Source organism: Azolla caroliniana, unplaced genomic scaffold (assembly GCF_043228905.1).
Source record: "Azolla caroliniana isolate FFs.n. ecotype wild unplaced genomic scaffold, voAzoCaro1.0.p SCAF_1, whole genome shotgun sequence".
NCBI classification, from domain to species: domain Eukaryota; kingdom Viridiplantae; phylum Streptophyta; class Polypodiopsida; order Salviniales; family Salviniaceae; genus Azolla; species Azolla caroliniana.
Window position 1 is genome coordinate 12,171,624 of NW_028230436.1, and position 14,044 is coordinate 12,185,667.

At 37.2% G+C, this 14,044-nt stretch overlaps 2 protein-coding genes across 2 annotated transcripts; both read left to right on the forward strand.

Annotated features, from left to right (window-relative positions):
* The first annotated feature begins 2,182 nt into the window (after nucleotides 1-2,182).
* Nucleotides 2,183-5,860, forward strand: LOC147869010 (pentatricopeptide repeat-containing protein At2g39620-like). Its single transcript, XM_087325741.1, has one exon. It carries the CDS (start codon nucleotides 2,207-2,209, stop codon nucleotides 5,390-5,392), a length of 3,186 nt encoding a protein of 1,061 aa, XP_087181867.1. The 5' UTR covers nucleotides 2,183-2,206; the 3' UTR covers nucleotides 5,393-5,860.
* A 4,277-nt stretch (nucleotides 5,861-10,137) lies between these two features.
* LOC147869011 (annexin D5-like) lies at nucleotides 10,138-13,735 on the forward strand. The gene is made up of 6 exons (XM_087325753.1): nucleotides 10,138-10,310; nucleotides 10,622-10,767; nucleotides 11,533-11,763; nucleotides 12,471-12,689; nucleotides 12,769-12,867; nucleotides 12,973-13,735. The coding sequence occupies exons 1-6, from the start codon at nucleotides 10,235-10,237 to the stop codon at nucleotides 13,168-13,170; spliced, it is 969 nt and encodes a 322-aa protein (XP_087181879.1). The 5' UTR covers nucleotides 10,138-10,234; the 3' UTR covers nucleotides 13,171-13,735.
* The last annotated feature ends 309 nt before the right edge of the window (nucleotides 13,736-14,044 follow it).

A 14,044-nucleotide genomic window follows, 5' to 3' on the forward strand; every position in this document is an offset into this window, starting at 1 on the left:
TTACCCAAAATCAAAGATGAAGATCATTTTCCTATTTTTGAGATATTGGGATGACATCATAATTGGGATATGTGCAATACTTTTGTGTTTGACAATTCAATATGTTTCACTACATACCTATATAGTGATGACCATACTCCATTATAATACCAATGTAGTGTTTTCCACACAAATTTATTAATATAATTGTGTGTTTTCACACACACACACACAGATTATATTATCGTCTTCGGAGGTCAAATATGACCTATGAGACCAAAAATATTACATTTCACGTGATACGTGTGAAAGTGAGTAGCGACTCTTGATATTCAAGAACTTTACCAATGAATGTTGCAATCAAGAGTGTACATTGTGGTTGTAAAGAACATAGAGAGAGAGAGAGAGAGAGAGAGAGAAGATTGCGCTCTCAATTTAATCGTTTGTTTCGTTTGGGGGTCAAAGAGGTGGGAGATATAGTTGAGGCTCCATCTCAAAGAATTTTGGAGTTTGTTGAACCGCGCCAATTATTACGCATCCTGCCTAATTATGAGTTTATTTGGCAACAACTACAAAATATTGCATTGATGCAAGGTCCCTTACCTCTATAAAACAGGAGAACAACCGTGGATTGATTGGTGTTTACAAGGTCAAACATCGTTGTTACAAGTAACTACTAATCTTTTGTATCATTGCTATATTGAGTCTCTTGGATAAGCCTGACGAAGAATGGAAAATACACAAATCTGATAATGGGTGGTGGCAGATCTTTTTTATTGGAGGCTTGCCTTTGGGATTAGCTCAAAAGTGTCGTGCACTAGCAATGGGTAATTGCTTTCTTTGCACTATTCAAATGGAATATAGTACTCATCAATTTATACAATGTCTGATTGCTTGTCAGATTTTGAGTTACATTTCTCAAATCTGGCAAGTTTGATCATGGTGTTATTTGACACCTAGACAATGGGCGTTTGCACAATTTACAGAAGTTGACCCAAAATCAGAGATGGAGATCATTTTTCTATTTCTGAGATATTGGGAATTGCGTCATAAATGGAACATGCGCAATGCTTTTGTATTCGATGGTAGACATGGAGTGAAAGCATATCTACGAAAGTTGAAGGGAGTACTAATGTGGCAAAATTCTTTATTGGAGCAAGAGGAAATTCTTTCTCAGTGGAGTGTTTGTCTTGCCTATTGGCAATTCAACATGTTCCACTACCCATGTAGTGTAGCCATTGGGTAACCATACTCCACTGTCACACCCATTGTAAGTAGTGTTTTTTACACACATTTATAAATGTAATTGTTTGTTTTCACCAAAGAGAGAGAGAGAGAGAGAGAATAAAAAACAAAAGGGAGCATTGGTGAAAAAATATGCACAAGAACCCATGAAAATTAGTGTTAACAACCCAACAACATGAAATAAAAAAGATAGGAGAGACTACAACTTCACAATGTTCTAAAAATGTGAAGCGGAATGGGGGAAAACCACACCATAAGTGTCATATAAACACTTGTGCTACTAGTATATGACACTTATGGTGTGACGTTATCTTCATCTTTATCTACTTCATATATGCCAATAACCTTGCCTTGAAATTTGTTTGTGTACGTTCCAAGTGTATGCTTGCAGTTGAAAATCTTGTTTCTGAGCCGGCTACCTTCTTGTTTGTGTACTTTCTGAATGTTAATGCTTGCACTTGATAAATCTACGTCTCCTTTCTTCATGTAGAGGACATTGTTCTCAATCTCCATCACCACTCGACTGATGAAAAGGGAAAAAAGTCTTCCTAATAGGCAATCATAGGACACTTGGTTGACCGATCTAGTAACAAGAAAACGTGAGACAATACTTAATGTCATTTATTGTGAAAGAGTGATTGATTATCATGCCCTCATGGTGCGGGATTGAGCCAAGTGAAATCGCATATTTTGACCATATATTGACCCAAACATATAATAGATAAATTCCATAAGATTGATCCAAATTTCCCAAGCTAAGTAAAAAGATAAATTCAAGTCAAGATAGCATATGGCAGCTGGATCTTGACCAAGAATAAAAAGAAATATACAATTTGAAAGAAGGCAAGGCCATAAATTGACCTGAATTTGACCAAGAATTTATAGAATATGAAGAAAAATTGAGGTCAAGATGGGAGAAGAAACACAAGCCCAGTTTTGCAAATAAGGCTATTTTGGGAACAGAGAGCAATGTTCTGTGGCTATGGAAACTCTGTCCTCTTGGACAAGATGCTCTACTATCAACTCTTTCCTTTTGACACCTTCTTGTTGGGAGAATAACCCTAAACTCTTGACATCTCATCTTCCATTTTCGCAGAAAACGCCCTTCCATCTGCAAGAAACAAGAAGAGCACAAGAAGAGTCATGGCCTCTTCACAGTCAGGGACAGAAGATGAAGATGAAACTGAAACTGAAGATGCAGATGAAAATGAAAATGAAGAAGAGGAGGAAAGTGAAGCTGAAGAAGGAGGATAAGATTGATATGGAGATGAGTCAACATGGAGAAAACAATGGTAAGCATGAAAGCTTAGTTGGGGGGATGGTGTCATCATCTTCAGAAAGAGGCTTTCACCCTAAGATTATCATGCACATGATGCATAATTCAAATCCAGCAAAAGTTGTGGAGAAAGAGCAGAAGGAAAATATTGATGTGCAAATAAACCAGCAAGTATGTGAAATCAATGCTAACCACGTAAAGGGCTTTCAGTCTGCGGTTATACACACAATGCATACTTCTAAGAAAGTCATGGTGAACAAGGAAAAAGGAAAGAGGAAGAGAAAGGATCATAATGAAATATTAAATAATGACTCGAAGGATGAACTCTTAGAGGAGATTCTATCATCATTGGAAAGAGGTTTGTGCCCCGAGCCATCGCTGAATAGCTTTATACACATGATGCATAGGTGTCGGAAGGAGAAAGATATTGTAAATGCCAACCGTTTGTACAGATATATGCAGTCGAAAGGAGTCGAAACTCATGGCTCTCTCTGTAACTATCTAGTTCCGATGTTAGTTGAAGCTGGACAAATTGATGAAGCTCATCGGGTCTTCAACAGTATGGAATCTAAGAATGAGTTCTCTTGGACATGCCTCATCTCAGCTTATGTTAGAGGAGGGAAGCCAACTCAAGCGTTGAACCTTTACCACAACATGCTACAAGATGACTCTGTTCTTCCCAATGGGTATACGATTGTGGCAGCATTGAAAGCATGTTCGAATCTCAAAGATTTGAAGTGTGGAGCCTCAATACATGCGCGCCTTGTTGGGACAAGTTGCTTAGAGAAGGACCTTTTTGTTGGGAATACACTGATAGATATGTATGCTAAATGTGGATCTCTCTCAAGAGCATGTGAAGTGTTCGATAACCTTCTTGTTCGAGATGTCGTCTCATGGAATGCTCTCATTACAGGTTATATTGAACAAGGGCAAGCAAGTCATGCACTCAAATGCTTCGAAAGAATGCAAATGGAGGAAGGAGTTTATCCAAATTCTGTCACGATTATTTGTTGCTCAAAAGCCTGTGGTAACACTGGCAATATTGTGAAGGGTCGAGAACTACATATGCTTACTGTGAAGAAAGGATTAGATACCGATCTCACAGTAAATCGCACTTTTGTCGATATGTATGCCAAATGCGGTTCACTCACTGAATCAAGACAAGTGTTAAGTAAACTCCCTATTCAAAATGTAGTGTCATGGACAGCTCTAATAGGAGGGTACGCCAAGTATGGAAACAACGAGGAAGCATTGAAATGTTATCAATCAATGCGAAATCAAGGGATTTTCCCTGATGCAATTACACTCGTTCATTGCTTAAGGGCATGTGGCAACAGTGGTGCAACTGAAAAGGTGCTTGAAATTCATGCAGAAATTGCACGGAAAGGATTGTTAGATACTAATGTTGTTATTAGTAATGCTCTATTAGACACGTATGTGAAATGTGGTTCCCTTACAAAAGCACAAGAAGTGTTTGATAAGATTCCTATTAGAGATGTGATCTCGTGGACTTCTCTAATAGCGGGTTACGCTGGAATTGGGGATGGACAATATGCAATTCATCTATTTGAGAAAATGAAAATTGAGGGTATCTCTCCAAATGCGATCACTTATGTTTGCTTGCTAAGTGCTTGTGGCAGCATTGGTGATATAATAAAGGGTCAAGAAATATGTCATGAGATTGATAGACAAGGATTGTTAGAAAGGGACCACCTTGTTGGCAATGCTATAGTTGATATGTATGCTAAATGTGGTTTGCTCAAGGCAGCACAAGAAGTGTTTAATAAGCTTCCATACAGAGATTTAGTCTCTTGGACGTCCCTAATGGCCGGATATTTAGAGTATGGATACAGTGAGAAAGTATTTGAGTGCAATAAGCAGATGCATCTAGAGAGAATCTCTTCTGATGCCGTCACAACTCTTTATATTCTCAAGGCTTGTGTGAACATACAGGATTCTAACAAAGGAAGAGAAATGCATTCAGAAATCACTTGTAAAGGATTGTTGGAGTGTGATGTTGCTATTGGTGTTGCCTTAATTGATATGTATGGCAAATGTGGCTTAATTCCAGAAGCAGAAGATGTTTTTGATAAACTTCTAGTGCGAGACACAGTTGCATGGAATGCATTGCTTGCAAGTTATGTTGAACATCAACGTTGTGAAGATGTATTCAAATGTTTGGAATCAATGCAAATAGATGGAGTTGTTCAGGATTCAGTCACATTTGTTTGTATTTTGAAAGCATGTGGCACCTCAGGAGCAGCACACATAGGCCAAGAAATACATCGACAGGTAGAAAAAGGAAAGTTGCTTGAAAGAGACAGTGTTATTTGCAATGCATTGCTTGATATGTATATTAAATGTGGTTTACTAGGGAAAGCTCGAGAAGTGTTCGAGAACCTTTCCTTCCGAAATGTTGTAACATATACCGCACTTATTACAGGATATTCTCAACTTGGGGAAAGTGGAATTGTCTTCGATTTCTTCGATCGGATGATCATTGAAGGTATAAAGCCGAATTCAGTGACTTTTATCAGTATTCTTAGTGTGTGTTGCCATGAAGGTCTAGTAGAAAAGGGAGAGGTCTTATTCCATGCCATGTGTGAAATGCATAGAATCAGCCCATCACCACAACATCTCACTTGTATGGTTGATCTTCTTGGTCGTGCTGGGCAACTTGAGAAAGCTATAGAACTGATAAAGAAAATGTTGTTTCTCGTGGATGACTCAGTGTGGCATTCTGTGCTAGCAGCTTGTCAAAGGTGGGGAAATGTAGAGCTTGGTAGACAAGCCTTTGAATATGCAATGGGTTTGGATAAAGAAGATGTTGCAGCATATGTTTCTTTATCAAACCTATATGCTGATGTGGATATTGAAGACAGAGAGAGTTGAATTCTATGAATACATCTAAGTGTGAAAACATGGAATTGAACAGATTTATAATGTTTGTGTAAAGAACGTACAAAATTGATTAAGAGTCGGCACCACATTTTGATGTAGGAACAATTGATTAAGGTTAGACATGTACAAAACATTGCATCAGTGGGGATATGTTGAGCATCCAAAATGTAAGCACTGTGTTTGCCAAATGCTTGATTGTGCGAAGACACATTGGAATGGAGGTAGAAGAACACATACGAGTGAGACCCAAACAGCTACAGTGGAGTCCTAAAGTGGCAAGCAACTAGAAACCCGTAAGTATAATTATATTGGGGGATTGTTAATAAGAACTTGTTTAATTAGTGATGTGCCAATTTGGTCTGGGATCAACCCCCCTACACTCGTCTGCAGATTTTAAAAATTTCCAAACCAGATGCCTACATGTGTACAAATCTATAATACCATCTCCATCTTGGTTTGTCTGGAACCGTTACATGAGTGTCTAAGCTCTTTAGTGTCTAAGCTCTTTAGTGTCTAATCGACACTTGTATAATTCTCTTTATTCTTTGTGGGTTTTCACCTCACTTTGAGGTTTCCCACTAGTAATAAAAGTGTTACTACGAAAAAAAGAAGTTCAACAAAAGCGTGATAAGCAATTACTCAAGGATTCCCTCTTTCCTGTACATGAAGCATCACTTGTGTAAAATTTATGTGAAGCTTCATTTGGACACTTAATAAGAATCTCCCTTAAGTGTAAAATGTGCTCAAAACTTCCACTCCTTGAGAATTTTTGTACTTCATTCAAAACATTCCACGAAGTGTTTTCTTGTAAACTTCATTGGAAGCTCCATCAAAATTTTACATGAACATTCTTTCCTTTACACGAAGCGTCATTCATTTAAAATTTGCATAAAGCTTCCTTCATGTAATGTCTCGTGAAGCTTGTTGTTCATATAAAGTCTACATGAGTTTACGCAAAACTTCATTCATGTAAATGTAAAACATGAAGGTTGAAGCTTGGTTCGTATAAAAATCTACATGAAGCTTCCCACTTTGTTATAATGTAAAAGAATAATGTAAAAAAGTAAAAATGTGTACCTTATGCCGCTAATAAGGGCATGAATTTGTGAATCTACGAGTGCTAGCTAACTTCCTAGTTGTGAGGTGTGGAACTCTCCTTTGTCATAAATCCTTTAATTACCTAATGTAATAGCCAAGATGTGATGACAAAACCCATGTATCTTCACCAACATGACCGACCTTGGTCTAAATTCTTTTTGTTTATATTCTTTTTTGTTGTCATTTTCATTACATATGGATAAATCCTTCCGGAAAGCCAACATATAACACTGTTGCTGCTTTTGCGTAATGGAATTTGGGTTAGACTCAGATCCCGTTATTTGCAATTCGCCATATTGTGATGCTACGCTTATCAACGCTCATGCAACTGTTACCATAGGGATACTAGTTCCCCAAGTGATGGATTGGTTGGCTATGCCATACATAATACATGGATCTAGGATTGGAGAGTGGCTCCTCCATCGGTACCTTTGTGGCAATCTTCTAATAAGACTCCCACCGTTTCCAGAGTACATATGCCACTTTCTTAGACCATTTGATGAACGTCAAAAACGTGGCAATGTTAACCAATAGTTCACCAATTCCCCGAAACCCAAATTTATATTGATCGACCTTGTCACTCTCCAAACGATGTTCACATGCTATGAGTAGTGAAGTCGAGAGAAGATAACGTCCATCAAACTTGCGTGCACGGACCAATGGTATACGAAAAGGTCATATTAAAGATGATACCAATAAAAGCCTCCACAAGGCATAATTGGAATCATTGCCCATAGAAGAGTAGTTTGACAATCCTAGTTGTAGACCGCACCCAACACAATGTTGAAGAAGACAATATCATGCCCAAAGAAAACAATATCGTTCCCAAAGCAAAAAATATTGTGCCTAACCCACACCCCTATCAAGCAAGGCAAGTTGAAGATATTCTTAATGAAGATGACAACACAACCACGATGTTAGTAGGGAACATGACCTAGACCACTACGAAAAGATGACAATAGCAATCAAAGTTCTTCAAAAATATTCCTTCACTACTAAATAATTGATTTAGATTTCATCAAGGGTATGGCCATCAACTTTCTTGTTCATCTAGAGTATACCCAAAAGAAAGGGTTTTTTTATTTGACGTTGCGCCATGCTGCTTCCCCACTTACACGCGCTACTTCCCCACTCCCACTCATAGTACAAGCTCATAACAATTGAACTAAGACTTTTTATTGTTTTAAATACAACTCATTACTTATCCTTCATACAACACCCTTACACTATCGTTCAATATTTTTTATATTTCTATTTTTACTTATTTCCTCCTATGCATTTCTCACGTCATGACTACGCACATGGTACTCTAGCTCCAAAATCACCTCCTAAGCCATAAAGATACTTCTTCTTGAGTGGTTACTCTAGATTCATTGGGTAGCCAACCTTTAAACCTATTATGCATTTCTCTTGAATTTTTGTTCTTTGTTGATGTACCGTTGGGGTGGGGTGTGATTCATGAACTTTACGAAAATGTACCACACATCCATTCCCTCTTACATCATTCTTTAAAGTTTATGTTGATTGGGATGGGAATCTTAAATTGTATGTGCTTTTACTATATGAGAAGATGTATGTTGATTGAGCCTATCCTATTTGGACAACTTAGGAAAAGGGGGGGAAAAAAAAAACGCAAATGGAATAATAGTTAAATTGTTAGTTCCATCTTATTAAGATGTAGGGAAGAGAGCTACACTAGTCACTTGTGCATATCCATTTAGATCCTAGTGGTTGTGCCAATGTTGAATTGGGTCAACATGATGAGGTAATGACTATGTTTGTGTTGGATTATCGCAATCAAGAAGTGGATGTCAATGTTTTTGGAAGAAGAAGAAGAAGTAGGTGTCAACCACTCTCAAACATAAGATATAACTTGATTTCCTTGTCTACCTAAGTGAACTTCCTAAAACAATTGTGAAAAAGGATTAACTTAATAGAAGCCTTAACTCACACTTAATCACTCAAACTCAAGGAAAGCATGAAAAAACAAATAAAAAAGTTGCCAACAAATTATTTATTTTCCACTCACCACACTTATAAGAATGGAGATCAGGTACTTAAAAGAAGAAAGCTTAGATGTGAAAGGATTGAGCTAAAGTTTAGCCTTGAGAGAGAGAGAGAGAGAGGGAGAGAAAGAGAGAGAGAACCAAGAGTTCTAGCTTAATATTAGAGTAAAAAATGAAGAAGAAGGCGAACTATAAAGCACATGTTTTGCATCTTTATACTTATTTTGCATGTGACTATTAGCAATTATATCCTTTTAACATTTGTGAAGATTGGCTATCCCCAAAGGTTCACCTAGTCTTCTTATTGGTGTGTCCATAACTACTTAACAGTGTTATATTATGATTAGTGCAATCATTAGTAGCCTAGATTGTCCTGGCCATGTTGTTTAACAATTGGGTATATGATGACTAGATCTTGCTCTCAATCTCGATGAGGAAGCTTAACTTTGGCTAAGATTAATATGCGATGCATTTAGTGCAACTCAACTTGAGCCAACACGAATGTTAACACAGTCCAAGGAAAAAGGCATTCAAAGCCCTCAAGCTACCCTTGTGGTATGCTGATCATAGAACCTCATGATTGGAATTAGGAGTTTCATGTATTTTACGAAGCCTTGAACACAATATATCAACAGTATGGTCATGCAATTGTACGAGCCTAAGTGGTATCAATAGGTGTTCTATGCCAATTGCTCTCTCTCTAAGACCAAAGAAAAATTGTTCAACCATGGATTGAGAAGCTCTTGGAATGATCTACAATGTGAAAAAAAGCCACCACTATTTAATAGGCCCAAAATTCACATTTCAAGTTGACCACTTTCACTCTCTTCTACCTCATCAACAAGCTTGCATGCTAAAGATTGATCCTTTGATAATTTGAGGTTGCCATTTTCGCAAATGGTAGGGTGCCCATATGTGGTCACATACTACCTATCATGACTCAAACCCTAAGCAATTTATTGGACAACTCCAGAGCGCAAACAATCCTAGAATCTTCGGCCAAATGAATGCATTACAACTTTTAGGAATGACGAATGCAGTTTCTGTTGTTCGGGGCGCCATTAACCGTTCATTGTTGTCTAGCCACCATTAGCATATCGCCACGCTATTGAACTTGGAACGAGTGTCTACTTTCTGAGATCAAAATGCACTTGATATCCACAAGATCTCTCTTTGCGAGGAATTGGCAATCTCTCTCTCTCTCTCTCTCTCTTCACACATTGAGACTTGGTGCTTCAAAGTATGAATATCCCAAGGAGACACACATCAAGATAACTTTTGTACTAGGGTCCTATGGGTCAATATTGGCCTCTCTACGGACGCTATCTCTCTCTCTCTCTCTCTCTCTCTCTCTCTCTCTCTCATGATCCAACAAGATCCTCTCGTCAAGTGAGCAAAAGAATAGCGAGGCAAATGACAACTCTATGTAGTGACAACTCTACACTACAAGTCTATGGCCCCTTTGCTTTTCCTCTGTTTCCCCACGTTTTAGACCTTTTCTTTTTCCTTCTTTTTCCTTGGACTCTTTCAATCGGTAACACACATATTTCACATACATACATACATATGTATGTATATGTATGTATATGTACACAGTACATATATGGAAGAAGCAGACCCCATCGCCCTCCATAGCCACCACTTCTCTTCCTTGCTTGACTCCTCATTCCGCACACTAAGAAGAAGAAGAAGAAGAAGAAGAAGAAACTATAGCTACAAGTTTACAACCATGTCAAGTCTCTGTCTTCCTCCTGTTGTTCCTGAATCAAATCGAGACTCACTCAATCTCCATCGTTCTTTTCAAGGTAAAATATCATAATTATCAACAATTTCTCGCTTCTTTAGACCCCCCCAAAAAACAAATGTCGATCAAATATTTCATTCCATAGCTTGTTTCTCCTCCTGCTCCTTCCTCTCTGTGCTTTCCTTGTATAGACCTGAACAATTATTAGTCTCTTCTTTTTCAAAGATAAAGGATGCCATTAAACCTTCCATGTAACTATCTTTTTCATCTTCCATTAGAGCATAGATCAAGAGTTTCAGATATCTTTATTTTCTCTGACTGATTGATGTATATAGACATGATGGATGGGTTTTTCTTTCGTCTTCTTCTTAGGTATTGGATGTGATGGAAGAGGCATTATTACGGTACTTGCACATAGAGATTCTTCGCAGAGAGCAAAGATCAGAGAAGTATACAAGAACATGTTTCAAGAAGGTCTTTGTGAAAGAATCAAGAGAGAACTTCATGGCAATTTCAAGGTTCGTATTGATATGTATAACATACATGTTTTCACACATACACACACATAAAGGTAGGTAGGTAAGTAAATGAGCTACCAAGGAATGTATTGTGGGAATGACTAAACAAAATCTTGAATTGGTTACATTACATAGTGCTTACCTTGATTCACACATTACTTTTATATAACACTCACATCCCGATTAATTGTCATCACATGGGATACACTTAATTATACATCTCTTAATCAGCACCCAAAACTTAGTTAATCGCCATCCAATCACTTAAAATGCACATTATTTAATTGGGCATTGATGCTAAATGTTTTTCCAGGATTCATTTTCAAGTGAAAACCTGGTATAAATCAAGAAACTGTCTAGACACATTGTCTTTTACAGATGGCTTTCCAACATTTAGAATGAAAAGATTTTCTGGAGGTGAGATTGATGGTGCACTATGTAGAACTGATTAGGTTTTGAGAGAATGTTTTAGGAAAACGATGCATTGCCAATGCATGTTCTCCTGAAAGTAGACATGGTAAATGACCAGCCCATTGCTTTGTCATGCTTTGGAGAATTTGATAATCATTGAAGCAGTGCTGAATGAGATCATTATTGAAAATGGTAGTGAGAGCCTTCTGTTTCTAATAGCGAAATTTGTTAATTGGACATGCTAAATTAGAGCCCACCTGATGATGTAGTAGAAATTCTCGACAACTGTTTGAGTTCTATTAACTTGTTTTATGTTGGGTTTGAACTTCTCTTTACTTTTTCACATAAATGCAGTCGGCAATGCTCTTGTGGATGCATGAACCTGCTGATAGGGACGCCATGATTATCAAACAGGCTCTCAGATGCGTTAATCCGATACGTCAAAATAGGATCCTTGCAGAGATTTTTTGTACAAAAACTGTGGAAGAGATCCACTCCATCACAAATGCATATGCATCCCAAAACAAGGGAAAGTCACTTCTGAATGAGATAGAATCACGTGTAATCGATCCACCCTCTCGGGAGGTAAGAGTTGTGACACATGAAAATGATGTTGGAATGTCTTCTTTTTCATCTCAACTGCTACATGACATTGGAATGTGTTCTTTTTATTATATCAAATGTTATATGATGTTGAAATGCTCGTTTCTCGCAAATGCTACTTGTTGGTATGTGTTTGTTAATTTTAATAAATTAAACATTGCCTTCTGCAAAACAAATCTATCTTATTTAGAAATCATTATTGGCTGCAGAATGTTTCTCTTGAAAATAACTTTCTTTAGGAGAAAATTGTTTTCTACGAATGAATGTAACATTAGATCCATCCATTTAACCATGATTCCCCAAGCAACCTTTACATGATGACATTTTTCATGTTTAGATGTTTATTACTTGGCATATAGAATCAATACTTCACATTGTGTTTTAGTAAATAGTGCACTTGGTTTTTTCTAGTTTGAATACGCCATGATTTGCATTACACAAACTTAAAGCCCCAAGCAACCTTTACACGATGACATTTTTCATGTTTAGATGTTTATTACTTGGCATGTAGAAGCAATGCTTTCACATTGTGCTTTAGTAAATAGTGCTCTATTTTCAATGTTACTTGGTTTTTTCTAGTTATGGATTTGCCATGATTTGCATTACACAAACTTGTGTAATGTGATTCTTTCAAATAATTATAAGCATAAATTATTCCCAACACTCATCTCTCTTCTTTTGGAACATAGCTTTTCACACTTTACCTACACTGCAATGTTGATGATGATATCGGCATTGAGCCCCAACACGCATTTGAGGATGCCAGAAATTTATACAACGCTGGGGAAGGATTATCAACTCATATTGATGAGGCAACTTATGTACACACTCTAACAACGCGAAACCAGAAGCAATTGTACTCCATTTTGAATGCTTATAGAAGTTTATACAAGCACAATGTTCATGAGGTATGTATGGACAAAGAGCTAAACCAAAGTTTTGTTGGGCTATTTTCTCTTAACAGCAATGAGACATGTCATTGTATAGGGGCTCAAGCAAATGAATAATGGGACTGCTACAAAGTTTCAGAAAACGATTGAAATCATCACTGAATGTGTTGCAAACCCAGCCGATTATTTTTCCAAGGTGTGTTGATTTTTGTTGCTACAATGAGTTAATAATTATAGCCAATGTCACTCGTGTGTGTGAGCACTACTAAGATAAGTCAACTCATGTTTTTCATGTTTCTAGGTTTTATACACATCAATGAAAGGCCTTGGAACTGATAATCAAACTTTGATACGGGTGATTGTTACGCGTGCAGAGATAGATATGGCAGATATCAAAATCACTTTTCTTCATATGTATAAGAAAACATTACATGAATGGGTCACCTTTGATACTAGTGGCAATTTCAGAAGCTTCCTTCTAGCCTTGATTGGTGTATAATGCAGCATTCATAGCCTTTGATGAACTTCTCCAATGAGCGCCATATTCCACTCTCATTGCCTTTGGTTTTAATGTGACATCGGATATTGATGAGACCCACAACACATACACATTCAGGCCTTGGTTTTCAAACACATCATTGATGCACACCATTACACAAGCTTGATGAATGTATATAACCTTCCTAACATGGATCCTGCCCTCGTGATCTCGGCAATCCAAATTTCGAGCATTGTATTTGAAACAAAACTACTAAATGGTTCATACATTTACAGGGTTTTGACATTGTTGAAGCAACTCAAGTATTCTACAAAATACTTCAATCAAGTATAAATTGTAAACCAACTAAAATGCTTCACCTTAATCAAACCTTCCTCCAATGTACTAAAATCTAGATTGCAACCACCAACAAGACATCATCCAACAATTACAAAATTATGGATTTCACACTCAATACACAAGCTTGATGAACCTAGATAACCTTCCTAGAATGGATCCAGCCCTCCATCGTTTTGGAAGTAAAAAATAGAATTCTTCAAGGCTCTTGGATGGATACAATATATAATATAACATTATTGAATGCTCCTGAAATTATCCAATCAGTTTTTTTTTTTACATTGCATAATTGTTCACATAGTTAGATGGTTGTGCAAAAAATGGGAACTCTACTAATATTATGATACTACAACATTAGACTAATCTAGCCTTATAACTAACAATATAAATCAATGCGCTTACATCATTAACATACCCAAGATGAGATAAATACACTAGTCAGTGGTTATAATTCAATATAAAGATCAGCAATGGAGATGTACACATTATTGGATACGAAATTAGCCAACCTTTTATTAGATAATCAATGCTAACTCAG

Excerpts from the sequence above, each read along its gene's own strand:
- LOC147869010 (XM_087325741.1), top strand. The coding sequence starts at position 2,207 with ATGGAAACTCTGTCCTCTTGGACAAGATGCTCTACTATCAACTCTTTC.
- LOC147869011 (XM_087325753.1), top strand. The coding sequence starts at position 10,235 with ATGTCAAGTCTCTGTCTTCCTCCTGTTGTTCCTGAATCAAATCGAGAC. Across the intron at positions 10,768-11,532 it reads AACTTCATGGCAATTTCAAG|TCGGCAATGCTCTTGTGGAT; the intron begins GTTCGTATTGAT and ends ACATAAATGCAG. Across the intron at positions 12,868-12,972 it reads CAGCCGATTATTTTTCCAAG|GTTTTATACACATCAATGAA; the intron begins GTGTGTTGATTT and ends TCATGTTTCTAG.